Genomic DNA, 18,705 nt, shown 5'->3' on the forward strand with positions numbered 1-18,705 from the left:
GATTTGAAGACCACATCGGTTTTCCTATGCAATGCCAATTGACAGTGAAGTGTGAAGACATGCAGGATTTTGTATGAGTTTTAAGTAGGAAGAAGTAATGAATCTGTGAGAACCATCAAGAAGGAGCTGCCTATTTATAGATCCAAAATCTCGAAGAAACCGAAGAGATCGAAGGTTGTGAAGTAATGAGAAGTAGTGGGGCTCGACTTAACTAAGATTAAATGTAAGGTTTATGGCTTCAGCATAAAGTGGTGAAGCCGTTACTCAGTTGGGGTGTATGACTAAGAAGCTGAGATTAGGATTTAGAACACGTCGGGGTTGAAGACGATACACAAACATATTATATCTAACTCTGGGCCAAACATACCAAAGTCCAAATATTAAAAATTCTACAAAACCCAAAAAAATACATAATACAAAACAAACGACAAAGCCCAAAATATACGATCCGTAAATGACATTTTAAACGCAGGAGAGAGGGTGCTGTGCTGATGTGTCGCGATTTGCCCCTCGTGGACGAGTCAAGTCTCCTTTGTTATATAAGATTACAGAAACAAATTCATGACTATCCGAAACATATCGAAACTTCTGAGGGTTTATTTAACAATGACACTTCCAAAACCAGAAATGTCTACTTTTTTTGTTTGAATATTGAAAGTGGCCACATATAACCTGGCAATGAATATGATTCGGTTCGGTTTACACTGTACAACTTACCAAATCCCCTCTTTCTTTCTGACAGATCTCTTCTTGAAGATCCCACCCACAAGTAAGATAACTGTTCGATTTCGACTTTGATTTTTGCTTTGTTTCGTTTCGCTGTGTTTGTTCTCAGATTTTATGGGTTTCCTTGGTGCATTTTCGGTGATGGGTTATGAGAAAGATTCCTCCTTTTGGTCTGTGTAGGTAGGTGAATTGGGGTTAAAGATGCAAGTGAAAAATGGATAAGAAGGAGAGAGGTAGACCAGAGAAGTTGTCTGTTTACCTTTATATACCTAACATTGTTGGTGGGTCTTTCAACTTCTTTGATTTTTTATTGGCGTGAGAGTGATTGTTGTTGTGATATGATTAATTGAATTGCTTTTTTTTTTTTTTTATAGGGTACATGAGAGTTGTCTTGAACTGTGTTGCCTTTGTTTTGCTGTGTGTTTCTCCAACAAAACACTCTTCTCCCTCCTTTATTTCTTCAGGTGAGTGATACTGATAACTAACTTCTTCTTCTTTGGGTCTTCGTTTTTGATCAGTGCGGTTTATATCTCTACAGCTTTTGTTGTGATGCTGTGGATGGCTGGTGCGCTCGTGTATTTAACCAAGGTTTCTCTCTGCTTCTTCTTTCTTTGTTTTTTGAAACTACATTTTTCATTGCTTAAAACATCATACCTTTGATCAACATTGGATCTATTAGCCAAGACTTGCCATTACTGTAATAATATGTACTAGGAAGCTTGATCTTGACTCATTTCTCCTTCTTTCTTCCTCAGTTTCAACTTTTGGAGCTGTTCTCGACATGGTCACAGATAGGTGAATCTTCTTCTACTTACATATATATATGCAATGAATCATCCTACTTACTTACTTACGTATATGCTATGATCTTCCGACTTATCTTTTTATTAAATTCTGGGGATGTTCTTTGGTTAATAGAGTTAGCACAGCTTGTCTACTGGTGATTCTATCTCAAGTCTACCGGCCTAGCTTGGTCTTCCTTTCATTGCTTGCTTTGGATATTGCTAGTCATTGGCTTCAGATGTACAGGTACGCAAATCTCCTCAATGTTAGCTCCCTCCCCTCCCTTCTTTTGTGTTTACTTTCTACTCAACTACTAATGAAGCGTACGGCTCATCTCGTTTGTTGCAGGTCGTAGTTGCCACTTTAACTCACATTATCACCACTCTCTTTTCTACTGGCTTTGACTTTGTTGGGTTGGTCGATGAAACAGACCGTCAATATCATTCAGATGAAAACAGCTTCAGATGTATGTGTTCTGTATGATATAGAGAAGCACCACAAGAAGCCTTGCAACTCTTTGTAGAAACATAACCCTATGTTTTTTTTTAAATGAAATGAAAAGAATATTGATTTGCCTTTTGACATAACTTTTGTTTGTAACCACAATCAGTTTAATCTATGTTTTATATTCAATGATAATGATGCAGTGAGTCGGATAATGGACACGTCAGCATTATCTCGTTATGGGGAACGTAAGGTCCAAACTCAGATAATAAACAAGAAGCAGAGTTGTTATCACTCATCGTCCATTGTTAGCCACTGAAATACAGTTATAAAACAAAAAAAAAAAACGTAGATAAAATCATCATGCAATATCGACCGTTGGATCTTCCTTTTCGATTTCATACCACAAAAAGCTAAAAAAAACTGAAACTTTTTTTTAAAAGCCAAGGTCCTCTCTTTCGAAACTCCTCTCCACAGAAACACTTTGTTCTCTGCCATGTCGAAACCGGTGGCCATTGAAGTGTACAATCCTAATGGGAAGTACAGAGTCGTCAGCACGAAACCGATGCCTGGCACTCGCTGGATCAACCTCTTGGTCGACCAAGGTTGTCGCGTCGAGGTAAACATTTTTAAAACTCAGATTCCTTCTAGTGTCAAGAACATTACTAAAAGTTTTTGAATATATAGATATGCCATTTGAAGAAGACAATCTTGTCTGTAGAAGACATCATTGATCTGATCGGAAACAGGTGTGATGGAGTCATCGGTCAGGTAATGAAATATTAAAAAAAAAAAGACAAGTGTCTGTGTTATGTACCATCACGTATGAAAGTAGAAAAAAACAGGTTTAAGTTTTTTGTTTACATAGTTGACGGAAGATTGGGGAGAGACTCTGTTTTCAGCTCTGAGCAAAGCTGGAGGGAAAGCTTTCAGTAACATGGCCGTTGGTTACAACAACGTCGATGTTGAAGCCGCCAATAAGTATGGTATCGCCGTTGGTAACACTCCTGGAGTGTTGACTGAGACGACGGCTGAACTAGCTGCTTCTCTTTCCCTTGCTGCTGCGAGAAGGATTGTTGAAGCTGATGGTTTCATGAGAGCTGGCTTGTACGAAGGGTGGCTTCCTCATCTGTAAGACCAATCAAGAACTTTGGAGCCTATCTATTGTCAAGTTGGAAAAGTTAAGTTTGTTGTTTGGGTTTTGGTAGGTTTGTGGGGAACTTGCTTAAAGGACAGACAGTGGGAGTTATTGGAGCTGGACGTATTGGATCTGCTTATGCTAGAATGATGGTAAGCCTCTGTTGCATGACATTTATACATTTGATCAGGGCAGGTCATGACGAGATACAAACATTCGCCTCGAATCCCAAAATTTAAGTGGTTAATATGTATAGGATTATCCAACCCTCAAATCAATTAATTAATATTTCATCATTTTTTTCAGAAAAATAATTGTTTCAAAAATATACATTTTTAATGCTTTTTTATTTAGTACAACTTTTTAGATCGTAAACTTCGAAAAAATTAATTGTTTTAATTGTATTTTAGTTGGTTAAAAATTATGTGAAATAGTTAATCACAAAAAATAACGAATTATAATCAAATTTTAATATGATTTCTTAATATGTGAGAGAAATTTAAAACATACATCATTTTTAAACGGAGGGAGAAAGTATATAATTGATCATTTGATTTATAATTGTAATTGTTTCAAGCCCTATGAATCTCAGGACTTGGCCCTGCGCTTGATCCCTTGTTATATACACAAAAGGTTTCTTTGTTGACATGTTGATTTCTAAACAGGTTGAAGGGTTTAAGATGAATTTGATATACTTTGATCTTTACCAATCCACTCGTCTTGAGAAATTTGTGACAGGTACTTACATTTTTTTATACATTTTCTCTTTTCTAGAAGTTTATATATATTTGAGACAATGGTCATTGGCAGCTTATGGACAATTCTTGAAAGCAAATGGGGAACAACCTGTGACGTGGAAACGTGCTTCTTCCATGGAGGAGGTGCTGCGTGAGGCTGATCTGGTAATTAAACTTTATTGGTTAGTGTATCTCTCTTAGATATAGAAACTGAACTTGTGTTTGTCTGGACAAAAAAAAAACAGATAAGTCTTCACCCTGTCTTGGACAAAACCACTTACCATCTTGTCAACAAGGAGAGGCTTGCCATGATGAAAAAGGTGACTTTGGTTTCTTGTTTCTCTTGAACTCTCTTATAATTTCTCTTGTTTTGATTAAATTTAGTTGTTTTCAGGAAGCAATTCTTGTGAACTGCAGCAGAGGCCCCGTGATCGATGAGGAAGCTCTGGTCAATCATCTGAGAGAGAACCCGATGTTCAGAGTTGGTCTTGATGTGTTTGAGGAAGAGCCTTTCATGAAACCAGGGCTTGCTGATATGAAGAATGCCATTGTTGTTCCTCACATTGCTTCTGCTTCCAAGGTTTGCCCAAACTCAAAACGTTTCCTTTGTGCATGTCTCAGTAGATTAAACAGAAACTGACTTAATGTTTCTTTCTGATTGATTATGGACAGTGGACTCGTGAAGGAATGGCTACCCTTGCAGCTCTCAACGTCGTCGTATGCATTCCCCATTCCAAAACCTTTTTTTATATAAGATTAAAATGACTAAAACTTTGATTATCATAATTCTGAAAATGTATTTAACAGGGAAGGATCAAAGGATATCCTATTTGGAGTGACCCGAACCGGGTTGACCCGTTCTTGAACGAAAATGCTTCACCGCCTAATGCCAGCCCAAGCATTGTCAACTCAAAAGCCTTAGGTAATAAACTCATTTAACACAGACAAACTAACAAACCCATATGTAATATACTTAGACAGATTTTGTTATTCGTTATATTACTCTAATGTATATTCTTTGGGGGTTTTCAGGATTGCCTGTTTCGAAGCTGTGAGTTAAAAGTATGAAGAAGGGGAGATTTGTAAGAATCATGTTAATAAATATCTGATGGTCTCAAGTTGTGTTCATGTAATGTATTGCAACAACCATGTTGGATCATAAATAACTCTTTTTAAAGTGTTGTTTGGTTTTTAAGTTTGCTGAGTAATTTTACCAATCCTGCTCTTCATATCACGTCTATCTTGGATTTTACATCACCCACTTCCTTTTTCCATGAGTTTGCTATATGTCTAATTTCTAAAGACTTTTATGGGATGGATCCTGAAACACTCTGACCTGAAAATCTCAAAAGTACGTTTAGAAATTCTAAGTATAGAGATCGAGCATTTTTTATCAAGTAAATATAAGACAATTTTGTAATTTTATTCATGAAATCCGAGTATAATAACCAAAAAAATAAGTAAAAAACCTTGTAAAGCAATTCCCAGAAATTCCACAAATTTAAAATATATATTAATAGTCGGTTTTATAGCCTCGCATTTAAGTCCATGCAACTAATTATCACCTAAATCATGAAGGTGTTGGAAGAAGGAGGAGTTGTGGTGAGCATGGAAGAAGGAGGTGTTGGGGGATTGGGTTTGGTCTTAGTTTCAGGGTTGTGGCGTTAGACCAGAGCTTCAGGAAGCTTTCGGTTGATTACATTGTGTCAGCGTATAAAGAGGACAAAGACGAGAGCAATTCTTTTGGACTATGATGGACCTTCATCGAAGTCTATCGATATACTGAACACCTTATGTCAGGACAAGGGCAAACTTGTGTTCATTGTTAGCGCGAAAAGAAGTGAGACACTGTCAGAATGGTTTACTCCCTGTGAGAAGCTTGGGATCGCAGATGAACATGGCTATTTTCTGTGGCAGAGGAAGGATGCTAGTATGGATGATGCAAGAAAGAGGAACAGTTCCACTGAAGGTCCTTGGATTGCGCCAAGAGCTGAGGTGGTCGATTGTACCGTCGGTCAAAAGCCAAGCAAGGCCAAGTACTACCTGGATGACACTAGTGAGATTGTCAGGTTATAGCTTCTATTTCAGAACAGACCACTCCTGTTTAAAAACCTCAGAGTAAGTATCCGAGACTACTAGAGATATCTTTTGTTATATATTGTAACCAAGAGAGAGAGAGAGAGACCAAGTGCAAATGTAATTTTCCTTTATCAAACGCTTTAACCTTCAAATGGGTTTCTGCTTGTTAACATTGGACATTAGACTAAGAAACGAAACCAGTTTCTTCTTGGCTTTAGCAACTTCCTCCTGAGACTGGAGATACTCAGCTGAAACACAGCCCAAAGCACAGAGAGAGCAGTAGAAGTTCCCAGCGTCATCGTAAACAGGCTGCGAATCCACAACACATTTCTCATGAACCATGACAGTACATCCATCCCTGGAGCAGAACAAGAGCTTCCCACTCTGTTTGCATTGAATGCACCTGTATATATTATTCTCTGAGGGACTTGACACATAACCATCACTTCCGTTTCCAAGAGACGCCTGGGATCTACTAATATCAGCTCCATCTCCAGGAGGGCTATGGTGGGATCCACTAGTCTCATCAGCAGGGCCATGAACAAACGGCTCTGGATCAGCCATTGGAGATGTAACTTGATTGCCATCAACTCTCATACCCTCTTCCCCATTACAAGGCGACACTTCCGCATCCTTCTCACTGGATGCTTCAATCATCTGATCAAATCAAACAAAAGGAATGTTAAAGACGCAAACTTTAAAAGCCTTTATGGTGTTAACGTAATCATACCAGTTCCAAAGCACATTTTGGCAAGCAAAGGAGCTTGCTTTGGATAAAGGGCAGAAGATTCCACTTTGACAGTCCCGGTGCACCTGGTTTCAGCTCTGACAATGGTATCTACAACAAGAGATTGTCTATGACTAAGTAGTAGTTGACAAAGAGTCACATTATAAAACAGTGTTGGGTTGTTGTTACCTCATCCAATATACATTGAAGTACATGTTCACAGCTCTGAGATGAATCAAACTCTATCTTTGACTCAGCATCTTTAGAAGTGGAGGAATCAAACAAAGACGCTAAGCATCTGAAAGCTACCATCTCGTTGGTGTCTTCCCCTAGATTCTCAGGTAGCTGCTTCGGTCCCATTTCAAACACATCTACAATTCAACAAAACGAATCTCAGAATTTCGAAAAGAAATTCAAAAAGTTTGCAGTTTTTTCTCCAATTACCGTGAAGCATCCAGAGCTCGGTTTTGAATTTCGCGATGTACTCGATGATCCGAATCCAGTTATCGGAGAGATTGTTTGATTTCGATTGTTCTTTACGAGTCGAAAGCTCTACAGTAGACGCCATCATCGACGAGACGGAGAGAGAAGAGTAGAGAGAGGAGAAAGAGCGAAGTTTCACCATTACTATCTATAGTAAAGAGAAAGATGGAGAGTTTTTCTACAAGGATTTCACCAAGCCCAGGCCCATTATAAGGCCCAACTAGAACATTACGCAAACTTCTATGCTCTCCTCTCCATTAATAAGCAACATACCGGTTCACATGGTATATAGGTTAGTGATGTTTGAACAGGCTTACCCTAATCCGTTTAAGCTCTGTCTATTTAACTCCTGACCTGTTCAAGTTATAACTGTATACAGCTCGTTTCTACTTGTAACCCCCTTGGACCTGTTTATTTTAAGTCTGTTGAGTTCGGATAGCACCAATTAGTAAGTAAGTCTTTTTTTTTTTTGGTCAACAGTATGTCCAATTTTTTTTTAAATAACTAATTTAAACGGTTAACACATAGCCTAGCACTATCAAAAACACACACCAGCCTTACTATGGAGACGGCAAATCTGGTAAAGGATGAGAGATTATACAGATGCAGCTGGAAATAAATATTTGTATATATTACGGCAAACTCTCCTTGAAGGATTTTACATTCATCAGGTTTATGTCATCTCGAGCTAAAACCATTTGGTTAAAAATTAGGTTGGATTTCAAATAAAAGGAAAATTCATCTGCTAGACTAGAGTTAATTAATGGATTGTATATAATTCAAGTTCATTTCAAGAATCAAGATATATAAACAACCATTCCACACATAGAATGTAATGTATTCAATCATAGAAATATCGGTGAACCTCGATCAATACAGTGAGTTTAAAGTGTTGTACACTCCTTTCGGTTTGGTTCTGATTTTAAGAACAAGAAAAATGAAACGCCTCTACGCTTGTTTTTTTAAAACACGCCCATTAATCTATTTTACGGAAAAAAAAATACCATTAATCTATTTTTAGGGAAAATATTACTTTTTTGTTAAAAATTTACTTTTAGTTTTATATCCTACTATTTCACTATTTATCTAACGTAAGATCAAATTTATCGTTTTCACATGTTAAAGAATATGAACTATATTTTCAAAAGTAAAGATATACAATGACTCCACTCATAAAATGTTTTCACCAATACGGTTAATATCGACAATGTAAATTTACAATGAACAACACTTGTTTGAGTTTGTTTCTAATGTGTTAAAAATATAACGAAAAAGTGAAAACTACGAATCTAGATTTTTAGTACTATATAGCTATCTTGCATAAAATATGTTTTATGCGATCACTTAATTCTGCTATTATGCTGTTTATTATCTGATATATTCATTAATTCATATATCTATCAAGTTCATCGCTTAGAGACGAGAGAGAAAAAGCTCTATCCTCTCTCTAAAGGCGGCTAGTTTTCCGATCTCCGTTTTTCGGCCGGCGACGGTGGGCTCTCAAAGACATGTCGTCGGTCGAGATTTGTGTTTGTTGAATCTGTTCCTTTGTCGTCTCTCTGTCTCTTCTTCTTTTTGGCGATGAGATGTATCTCAACCGGGATCTCTCGGTGAAACTACGTATTCCGGTGACGCACCAATGCTAGGTGGTTGATCGGTTGTTGACTCCGATGTTGCACCTGTTTCGATTGAAGGTGAACAGTCGGCTTCTGACTCTGCGTAGCATCGTCTTTGGTGTTTGACGGCGGCTCTGTTTCTTTCTTTGGGTTGTGTCCGGCGTCGGCCGATTGATGGTCCACGACGTGGACGATGGATGAAGATGGATAGAGGAGGGATAATGGTGTCTCTTCCTGGTATGTTCGATGGTGGAGATTGGGAGACGGTTTCCAGCAGAGGTCCATTTCTCACTTTATTATGGAGTGATGAACAAAAACAAATAGATTATTCTATTTATGGAGTAAACTCTATTATGTATTGAGATTTGAAGTTAGGTTGGAACAATCCTTACTCTATTTTCACTTTTACTCTATTTTAGAAGAAAAAATGGAGTGGAGATGGAGATAACCTTACTTACTAGGTAGATTGTGGAGGAATCAACAAAGACGCATTGCCAGAGATAAAAGCAAAACAGAATTTCTAAGTTGGAATCAGTAGAGACACATTGATTAAAATATAAACAAACTGATTTACGTTTATTATCATAAATTTTGGCATCTTTTGACTTGTTCTTGGATATTAGTGCAAAGCATCTCCTTTGGAGATCGATGGGCATATATCGTAGTACCTTGATTAGCTATTAATTTATTTGATTGGCCTGCGATTTCGTAGGTTCTCAATTTCAAAGAAATAATCGACTTTTTAAAACGAAAAAAAATATTAAATGTAGTGACTAGTAGCTAGCCTACTAGGACCACTGTAATAATAATCACTAATAATCCATTATTAGCTCATATATTTATAACGTATTACTAGTAGGTAGGTCTAAGACGGATCGGGTATCCGGACAATTTTAAGATATCCGGATCCGGATCCGGATCCGGATCCTTATCCGGCGGATCCTTAATTTTACTATCCTTATCCGGATCTGGGATTCGCGGATATCCGGATGTCGGATATCCTTCTAAAAATTATAATATCCGGCGGATATCCGGATCCGGATTTGGATCCTTAAAATAAATAAAAAATAATATTAATAATATAAAATATTAACAATAATTAAAAAATATATATATATAATGCTTTTACTTATTTCTATGTATAATATTACAAAATTTACATAAAATTTATATACACTATTATTAAAATGAAAATATATTAAATAAAATTAGTTTTTATATATAGATATTTTTTTTTTTGAAATAGTTATTAATAAAATTTACGGATCCGGATATCCGGACTAAAAAATCAAGATATCCGGATCCGAATTCGGCTTTGACGGGTCCAACATTTTATTATGCGGATCCGTATTCGGCCTTTCCGGATATCCGGATTTTCGGATCGGATACGGATCGAATCCAGATCTCGGATAAAAGTCTCAGGCCTACCAGTAGGAGTCCACTGAGTATGGTACGGGAGCATATGAGCTCAACTGCTCATTATTGAGTGAAATCAACTGCTGATTATTGAGTGAAATCAATTTTTTGGGTGTTATAAGTGAAATCAAATTTAGTAGAGAAGATATAGTTTGCTAATTAATTAGTTGTATTAGTGTAAAATCATCAATATTTATTATTACCAAAAAAAATCCACTATAACAAAGATTTTGCCTAGTCTATATCTTATAATGTTATGATTGTTATTTATTAGAAAATAACCCCTTTTAACTGCTTTAAAGAAGAAAGTTAATCTATTTTACAACTAAAATTTGTTACAAGTTTTTTCAAATTTAATTTTTGCTACAATCTTACTCTTTGTTTTTATTAAGCCTACCTATTTTTTATTACACCTACCTAATTTGTTTCGGTAATTTGATTTCTTTGTTCTAAATAAGCACATGTTGTAGCACATTCTTGTACTATTTTTTTAATTATATACATATACATATATATATATATATAACATATAATTTTTGGTTTGTGCTATTGTCGTCGATATTATTATCTCAATTCAACCCACATAAAATATGCTGTTCACAAAAATCGTATATATACACGTTATTCAGTTTTAGAGGGTTTATGTTTCATTTTATGTATGTAATTTCGATCTCTTAGTTGATCTCTTATATGTCATCAATTTCTATTGAAAATTTTGAAGCAAAATTTGGTGTTAATGTTTTTTTTTGCTTTTGCATGGGTATATATATAATATACAGTGTGAAATTGTTCTTTCGGAGACATCCGATAAAATTCGAACGATACAAAGTGAAATTTCTTTTTGCAAAAATGTTTTGGGTTTTGATATTAAGCTTTTCAAGCTGGAAACTAGGACATGGTAAACCAAAATCTTTTCAAGCTGGAAACTAGGACATAGTAAACCAAAATCTTTTCAAGCTGGAAACTAGGACATGGTAAACCTGTTCTTCCTATGGAAGAGTGATTTTGACACCAAGCTAAATAATAAACAAAAAATCTCAATTAGTATTCATATTTTTATTATTATTATTAAAATGTATATAATATAAGCACTACGTGTTAAGTGCATGGCCTATATAAATGATAGGCATCAGAATTTACATTCAAAGTATAGAAGAAAAGGCTTGACAAAAAAAAAAAAGTATAGAAGAAAAGAGCCAAATCATAATGGAAAAAGTAGAGATTGTTCTTAATTCACTTCCTATGAGCGGAGGCGATGGCCCCAACAGCTATTCTAAGAATTCCCATCTGCAGGTTTCTTTGTCACCTTATTTTTACACATATTATTCTCTTCTTCATATTTCTTAAAACTAGGAACTTCAAAAAGATGTATTATGAATTGGTTTGTTACATCTGATTTATCAGATAATTAATTAGTGAGATTCATACCGTTGAATAAAACAGTGAGCTATAAACAAAATTTCCGAATAACAAATATAAAATGTTGATGTTCAGTTAAAAACATAATATATATATATATATATATATCTCTGTAAAATGTTGAAAACCTTGATATATAGATGATGTTTCATTTTTAATTAGAAATTGTTATATATAGCAAATTTAATAGGTGGTGCATCATTCTTTACATTTATACTGATTTTTGGTATCAGGAAAGTCCCTAAAATTGAAAAAAGAGTTACATTTTTTTAACTCATTATGTTTTTGTTTCACAAGTTCATTTTAATTGTCTAAAATCATTTAAAACGAGTTGGAATTAATGTTTATAATGATATGTATAAATACATGTTTATATATATTATCACTTATTTGTAAAATGTATACTCCACAAGATTGAGATTTTAATAAAATATGAAGAAAAAGTTTTGAAATATTTCATTTTTTAGTCTAATAGATTTCGAAAACAAGATTAATCTAAGAAAATGATCGGTCAATCTTTGAATAGACATATTACTTGGCTGGCTATTCGGATCAATTGGAAACCCATTACTTTAAAAGAAAAAAAGAATTTGACTTCATTTTCATAATCTCTTACCTTGGTTCGTTGCTATGTACTTTTTTTAATAAAGAAACTTCAGTGACGATATTAAAATGTTCAGAAGTCATCGAGCCACACAAAAAAACACCGAAGATTGCTAGGCGGATTCATTGTCTTACGAAAAGCTAATCTTTGATTAGCAAAATATAGAGGAAACTATATTGGTCTGGATCTCATCTCACCAGTGCAGCAAAATAGTATTCTGTATTACTGGAAAGATTTTGGTCCAGTTTAATGGAAAACAAAAGTATATATGAACTCAATCAAATTCGTTTTTAAAGCAAAAATTAGTGTTGATTTTATTTTTTATTTTTTATTTTTATTGTTGATTTTAAGGTGTTGAAGAAATCTTTTAAGGGTTTTAGGTATTTTGTTTTCCAGTGATGTCCGGTTTGTTCGGACATTAAAATGAGATTCAGTTCGGTCTTTTAATCGTTTTTTCAATTGGAATAGCTAGCACGTCTTAAAAATACGAAATATCATCAAAGTACAGTAATCTTTCAACTGCTTTTGGTGTGGACAGAGAAGATCAGCAAGTTTGTTGAAAGAGACAATAGACAAGTTGATAACGGAGAAACTTGACGCAAAAAACCTAATCTGTGACTCGAACACATTCTGTATAGCTGACCTTGGTTGTGCAACTGGACCAAACACATTCTTTCTCGTCCAAGACATCATCAAATCTGTTGAAACCACCTTAGATTCAAACTCCACAAAGGCAGAGTTCCTTGTCTTCTTCAACGACCTCACAAATAACGACTTCAACACTCTCTTCACATCTCTACCTCAAGACCGGAGTTACTTTGCGGTCGGTGTCCCTGGTTCGTTCTATGGACGTGTTCTTCCTCAATCCTCCGTTCATATTGTGGTGACGTTGGCGGCCACACACTGGCTTTCAAGTGTTCCAAAGGAGCTCTTGGACAAAAGCTCCAAGGCATGGAATAAGGGAAAGGTTCACTACTCAAACGCGGCGGAAGAAGTCGTGAAGGCATATGAAGACCAGTTTGGTCGGGACATGGAGAAGTTTCTGGAAGCGAGGGCTCAAGAAATAGTGAGTGGAGGTCTTTTGGTTGTTGGAATGTGTGGGATTCCTCAAGGAATGCCTTTCTCCAATCTTGCCGACAGTATCATGTATACTTCCATGGCTGATGTTCTCATTCAAATGCAATCCCAGGTAACTCTTCATAAATCATCTCACACATATAAAAGACTATAATTCAGATTTATTTTAATGTTGTAAAAGTAGGGACAGAAAAATCGAATTACTCAATACCATACCAAAAAATGGGTTGACTATTTGCAAATCAAATTCTGAGCAAACCTCCTCCATGACACTAAGACCAAAATATAAAATTCTTTAGATTTTTTGTTAATATTATATATAAATTAGGATCCTTGTTCTTAAAAGAAAAAAAAAGTGAGCACCTAAAACATAGATTAACATAGACTTGAGGAATCCCATAGATGTACATGTTGCAATTTCCTTATTTTGATTAACACACTCCTACATGAACAAAAAAACTAAAAATGGAACTTTAACGTATATGTCTCTCTTGTTTCTTATCAATAATGGTTTGATTGAGTTAAATGAGATGGGCATATAGGGTTTGATCAGTGAAGAGCAAGTCGATAGCTTCAACATACCGATCTACTCGGCATCGCCTGAGGAGGTAGCAGCCTTGGTAGAGAAAAATGGCTGCTTCTCTGTCGAATCTATGGAGCTGATAGACCCCACAGCATGGCTCAAACGGCCAATGGACGTAGAGGATGTAAGGCAATGGATGGTTTGCATAAAGGCCACAATGGGATCTCTCTTCATCAATCATTTCGGTGACCATCTCCTGGATGACATCTTTGACCGTCTCACAGCCAGACTCGTTGGACTGACCGATGAGGTTGAATCTAGCTATCGTGAGAAGGTCATGTTGTTTTTTGCGTTGAAACGAATATGATTTTTTTATTTGTCCATGTTGGCCACCAGATAATTTAATATTGCACTCCTGAGGGTTCAAAGAATATTGGTTGACCTGGTTGCCGGACACTGTGGTTAATTAAAAAAAAAAAAATTTATTTGGCAAGATTTTTTTCGTTGTGTTTGGTTTGGGTTGGTTTTAATCCGGTTGATGGATCAATTGGTATAGTTGTGTGATTCCCTATTACGTAATGTTGATTTTTCCGAGTCTTGTATTGTTTGTTTAATCCAAGTATAATTTATAAAAAATATACTTGGATACCTTCATGTTAATTTATAATGTTAATTTATAATTTATGAGTATCTTAAACCAAACTATGATACCTTCATGTTCATTTACACACAAATTCATTTAAAATGACCAATAGTTTGTGATAAAAACTAGGGATATGCATTTCGGTTATTTTCGGTTCGATTCGGTTCGGTTTGGTTAGTTTGGTTTTAGTATTTTTCCAACTGAAATAAACCACAGTTAGTTTAGTTTGGTTCGGTTAGGTTTGTGTTCGGTTCAGTTTATATTCGGTTCGGTTTGGTTTGTATTTGGTTCGGTTTGTTTTTTTGGATCAGTTTAATTAGATTCTTCTTAGTTTAATTTTTTTAAGAGAAATTATGTTTTAAAACATAAATTATGTAAACATAAACTATGTGAAATAAATTCAATATAAAACTGAAACAAAAACATTCAATAAAGTAAAAAAATATATATAAGAACTAAAACAAATGAAAGCTAACTAAAATTAAAAAATATATATAACATGATTAGTAATGTCTCTTATATCATTAATAAATTTAAAGTCTGCAATGAATCATTTTCCATGTGATGGTGTGGAGAAAAACTTTTGTTTTTAATAAAATTTGCTTTAGGTTTTAGGTTTAGATTTAACATCCACGTTTACATATATAAGAATATAAAAATACAAAATTTTCTATTTTTTTTAAATAAAATATTTCGATGATTATATATTAGGTTAGAGGAATATATGTTAATGGATGTAAAATGGAAAATATGTGGTTTGGTATTAGAATTTTAGTATATTGGTATTACTAATATTTTTAATTTAAATAATTACAAAATACATCGGTTTTTCGGTTCGGTTCGGTTTAAAACCGAACCACACCATTCGGATTGGAGAAATCTTCAACAGAATGGTTTGAGAGAGACTTTAGTTCGGTTTGATTCGGTTTCGATTCGGTTGGTTTGGTTTGACTCGGTTCGGTTTTTTTTGTTCACCCCTAATAAAAACAAACTGTATGGTTTTCAAAGTCAAGTCAATAAAAAATATATTTAATGGTTAGGTGATCGATAGAAACTTATAATCTAGTCGGTTGTACTAGTGTTATCCATGTACCATAACTTGGATTGAAACTCAATAATATGTTTGTATGAGTTGTGAACTCCAACGAAAAAAAACAAAAGGTGGTCCTGTCGCAAAAATAAAGTTAGATGGTCCCGTATATATTTATAGATGACAATTATATATATCATAACAAATAGTCTAATAGACCTATAAAATTATTATATATACAAATAAAAAATGTCGAGAATAATTATGCATCATAGTTATTTAAGAAATTAGCCAAAGTGTTAGTAACCCTGAAAGTGAAGGGATAAATAGCTATGTGGTGTAATATAAGGACAATTGTTAATAAAATATAACGGTGCACATTTAACTAACGAATTACAACCTTCCATGCTAAATGATTATCTTTTTATTAAAAGAAGTTTATATCTTCATACATGCAGGTGATATATAAACATCAGATAAAATTATCACACAAGCTTTAAGGGAGTTCTTACAAAAAAATATAGTATTTCTTTCTTTTTCACAAAATTGTTATGCTTATAGAAAAATATATGCAATCTATACATATTGTGATATTTAATTAGATCTACAAACTGCATGTATATTTTTAAGGAATATGTAAGAAAGTAGTAAATCTGAATTTAACAAGTGAGGAGTGGCGTATGTTTGAGTTTGCCTTGTAGTATTGCAGTTGCAGGGTGGTAGTTTTTAACTATAATTTATACAGTATATAGCCTTTTAGAACTATCAAGACCATTAGTTTTTTGCTTCTTACTTCTTAACTCATATTTAAATGTGAGAAAAGAGTAAAATGCATAAGTGAGTTATAAAGACAAAATGTCAAAACATATAGGTTTCTATTCAAATAATGTGATATGAACATGTGAATGCCAGGTTAGACTATAGAAGCTGTGAGTGTCATTATACAACCTAGCTATAGCCTCTAGGCATCTATCCTGTTACACTTATTTTGGGGTCAACTTTGAGTTTCATTTATTTGTCTTTTCGGTGCATATACACACCCACTAGCTTATCTTCCTATAATGATTTGTCCCTTTTAAGGAATCGTGTCTCCGTAAATCAAGTCAGGCAAAAAGGTTAAAATAAAAATTAATCTCGCTCAAACCAAAATGATTATTTATATATATAAATTTTTGTATAATAATATCACGTATCACATTCTTTCCTGATTAGTCAAAGATAATTTGACACAAAAATTAGAAATATAAAATGAAATTAGGGAGATATAAAGTATATATTCAACATTCTTTGAGCTTGCACATTTTCGTATCTTAGGGATGAGTTATGAAAATCTACATTCTTTCTAATTAAAGTCTTTGTATAGTTTTATTTATAAATACAATAAACTTGTGGAAACCCTAACTCTCAGTTAATTTGTACTGTTCACGTTATAGCACATGCAATACATTAATCGTTATATCATTTTGCTTAGTACAATTTTAAATCTATTCCGTAAGATACATTTTATTAATTTGATAATTAGAAAATTCAGATCCATAGAACCTAACTTGCATATAAATGTGATCCAACATGATACTTGAAGTGATCAGAAGTCAAACTTGGCTATCTTGCACTTCAGATGATTAGTTGGATATTACCACGGATTTTAATCTCGCTGTCATTATTTCATTTTCATAACTTAACTGCACAATATGATCATGAGAATCACGAATCTATTGAAAGAAGTGAACCGACCAATATAAGACTTGGACCTAATTAAAAAAAAAAAGACTTGGACCAGTGACATTGGATGTAATTAGGATATTCTCAACTGTTTTGTATAACTGGATGATTCCAAACCGAAGCTTAGATTAATCTCTAAAGTCTTTGTAGCAATGGATGTTTTTTTGTAAAAGTGCAGTACGAGGGAATTCAAACCATATACTTTTTCTTTTTTTGCTAAATTGTAAATGTCATTGAAAACAATGAAGGTTTGATTACATGTTAATGCAACGTAGTTTGCTTTTCAGCCATTCTGAAAGCTTAAAGGTGCAAAAAGTTAAAAAAAACCCCTAAATCCCGAGGAGATTATGATTAGTCTTAACCAAACAATGGAAGCTTAAGCATAATACCAAAACAGAACTAAAAACTAACAGTTTAATCTCTCCCTCCCAAGCTGTAAAGTAGATGTGAATATAAACTGTAAACTTGTATTTAACTTATGAACTTACAAAGCATATATATACATGAGCAATGACCGACTTTATATTACTTTAGAGTTTATCTATAAGTCTTATGTATATCAACAATAGATTAGGACTTATCTCTAGGTAATCCTATCTATACTAGGATTCCCTAATACTCCCCTTCAAATTGGAAAGTGAATATCTTGAACACCCAACTTGGATGATAAGAACTCAAACTGAGCACGCCCCAAAGCCTTAGTAAGGATATCAGCTCTCTGTTCTTTGGTGCGCACATGAGTAGTTGAGATAAGACCAGCTTTAACTGCATCACGAACACAATGACAGTCTCTTTCAATGTGTTTAGTGCGTTCGTGAAAAACTGGATTAGCTGCAATGTAGATTGCCGCCTAACTATCACAATAAAATGAAACTGGTTTGTTGACTTCAATACCCAGTTCCTTCATCAATGGTACGATCCATTTCAACTCCTTTGCAGCTGCAGCCATTGCTCGATATTCAGCTTCAGCGGAAAAGTGAGAAACTGTATCTTGCTTCTTAGTTCTCCATGAAATAGGATTCCCTCCAAGAAGAACAACATAAGCATTTAATGAGCGACGCGTAACAGGACAAGTGCTCCAGTCAGCGTCGACATAGACTGAAAGCTCAAGTGAACTATCTGATCGTAGAAGAATCCCCTGTCCAGGACATCCTTTAAGGAACCTGACCACCCGTAATGCTGCTTCCCACTGAGCCACGGTAGGGGCCTTCATAAACTGAGATAACAGGTTAATAGCATAACAAAGCTTAGGTTGAGTGACTGTCAAGTAAACAAGACGACCAACTAGGCGTCTATACTTATTTGGATCTGAAAACAAAGGTCCTTTGTCGGCTGCTAAATGATGATTCTGCTCTACTGGAATGGAGACAGGTTTAGCACCAAGTAATCCGCAGTCTTTGATGATATCTAACGCATATTTGCGTTGAGAGAGGAAGATTCCATCAGCAGCTCGAGCAACTTCTATTCCCAAGAAGTATCTGAGCTTGCCTAGATCTTTCATTCGAAAACAGTCTCCCAAATAAGTCTTGAACTTGGTA

The 18,705-nt window shown here is 34.8% G+C and overlaps 4 protein-coding genes and 1 pseudogene across 4 annotated transcripts; 3 read left to right on the forward strand and 2 right to left on the reverse strand.

The window, feature by feature from the left end:
• The first annotated feature begins 403 nt into the window (after positions 1–403).
• LOC106300518 lies at positions 404–2,124 on the forward strand (annotated as a pseudogene).
• A 187-nt stretch (positions 2,125–2,311) lies between these two features.
• LOC106300516 (glycerate dehydrogenase HPR, peroxisomal) lies at positions 2,312–5,027 on the forward strand. Its single transcript, XM_013736669.1, has 11 exons — positions 2,312–2,572; positions 2,641–2,724; positions 2,822–3,084; positions 3,162–3,243; positions 3,757–3,829; positions 3,902–3,993; positions 4,074–4,148; positions 4,223–4,408; positions 4,501–4,545; positions 4,636–4,750; positions 4,861–5,027. The coding sequence occupies exons 1-11, from the start codon at positions 2,450–2,452 to the stop codon at positions 4,881–4,883; spliced, it is 1,161 nt and encodes a 386-aa protein (XP_013592123.1). The 5' UTR covers positions 2,312–2,449; the 3' UTR covers positions 4,884–5,027.
• Positions 5,028–6,008: 981 nt separating this feature from the next.
• Positions 6,009–7,292, reverse strand: LOC106300517. Its single transcript, XM_013736670.1, has 4 exons — positions 7,079–7,292; positions 6,824–7,005; positions 6,638–6,745; positions 6,009–6,564 (listed from the first exon to the last, which is right to left on the reverse strand). Exons 1-4 carry the CDS (start codon positions 7,257–7,259, stop codon positions 6,055–6,057), a joined length of 981 nt encoding a protein of 326 aa, XP_013592124.1. The 5' UTR covers positions 7,260–7,292; the 3' UTR covers positions 6,009–6,054.
• A 4,024-nt stretch (positions 7,293–11,316) lies between these two features.
• Positions 11,317–14,350, forward strand: LOC106299319 (probable S-adenosylmethionine-dependent methyltransferase At5g38780). Its single transcript, XM_013735428.1, has 3 exons — positions 11,317–11,442; positions 12,711–13,361; positions 13,792–14,350. The coding sequence occupies exons 1-3, from the start codon at positions 11,356–11,358 to the stop codon at positions 14,137–14,139; spliced, it is 1,086 nt and encodes a 361-aa protein (XP_013590882.1). The 5' UTR covers positions 11,317–11,355; the 3' UTR covers positions 14,140–14,350.
• Positions 14,351–17,792: 3,442 nt separating this feature from the next.
• LOC106298033 (uncharacterized mitochondrial protein AtMg00810-like) lies at positions 17,793–18,668 on the reverse strand. The gene is made up of 2 exons (XM_013734140.1): positions 18,062–18,668; positions 17,793–17,932 (listed from the first exon to the last, which is right to left on the reverse strand). Exons 1-2 carry the CDS (start codon positions 18,666–18,668, stop codon positions 17,793–17,795), a joined length of 747 nt encoding a protein of 248 aa, XP_013589594.1.
• Positions 18,669–18,705: the final 37 nt, after the last annotated feature.

The sequence above is a fragment of the Brassica oleracea genome, chromosome C6 (assembly GCF_000695525.1).
Source record: "Brassica oleracea var. oleracea cultivar TO1000 chromosome C6, BOL, whole genome shotgun sequence".
Classification (NCBI taxonomy): domain Eukaryota; kingdom Viridiplantae; phylum Streptophyta; class Magnoliopsida; order Brassicales; family Brassicaceae; genus Brassica; species Brassica oleracea.

Excerpts from the sequence above, each read along its gene's own strand:
- LOC106300517 (XM_013736670.1), bottom strand. The coding sequence starts at position 7,259 with ATGGTGAAACTTCGCTCTTTCTCCTCTCTCTACTCTTCTCTCTCCGTC. Across the intron at positions 7,006-7,078 it reads CGAGCTCTGGATGCTTCACG|ATGTGTTTGAAATGGGACCG; the intron begins GTAATTGGAGAA and ends GTTGAATTGTAG. Across the intron at positions 6,746-6,823 it reads TTCAATGTATATTGGATGAG|ATACCATTGTCAGAGCTGAA; the intron begins GTAACAACAACC and ends CTCTTGTTGTAG.
- LOC106300516 (XM_013736669.1), top strand. The coding sequence starts at position 2,450 with ATGTCGAAACCGGTGGCCATTGAAGTGTACAATCCTAATGGGAAGTAC. Across the intron at positions 3,244-3,756 it reads CTGCTTATGCTAGAATGATG|GTTGAAGGGTTTAAGATGAA; the intron begins GTAAGCCTCTGT and ends ATTTCTAAACAG. Across the intron at positions 3,830-3,901 it reads TCTTGAGAAATTTGTGACAG|CTTATGGACAATTCTTGAAA; the intron begins GTACTTACATTT and ends GGTCATTGGCAG.
- LOC106298033 (XM_013734140.1), bottom strand. The coding sequence starts at position 18,668 with ATGAAAGATCTAGGCAAGCTCAGATACTTCTTGGGAATAGAAGTTGCT. Across the intron at positions 17,933-18,061 it reads ACCATTGATGAAGGAACTGG|TTAAAGCTGGTCTTATCTCA; the intron begins GTATTGAAGTCA and ends TTCGTGATGCAG.
- LOC106299319 (XM_013735428.1), top strand. The coding sequence starts at position 11,356 with ATGGAAAAAGTAGAGATTGTTCTTAATTCACTTCCTATGAGCGGAGGC. Across the intron at positions 11,443-12,710 it reads CTAAGAATTCCCATCTGCAG|AGAAGATCAGCAAGTTTGTT; the intron begins GTTTCTTTGTCA and ends TGGTGTGGACAG. Across the intron at positions 13,362-13,791 it reads TCATTCAAATGCAATCCCAG|GGTTTGATCAGTGAAGAGCA; the intron begins GTAACTCTTCAT and ends ATGGGCATATAG.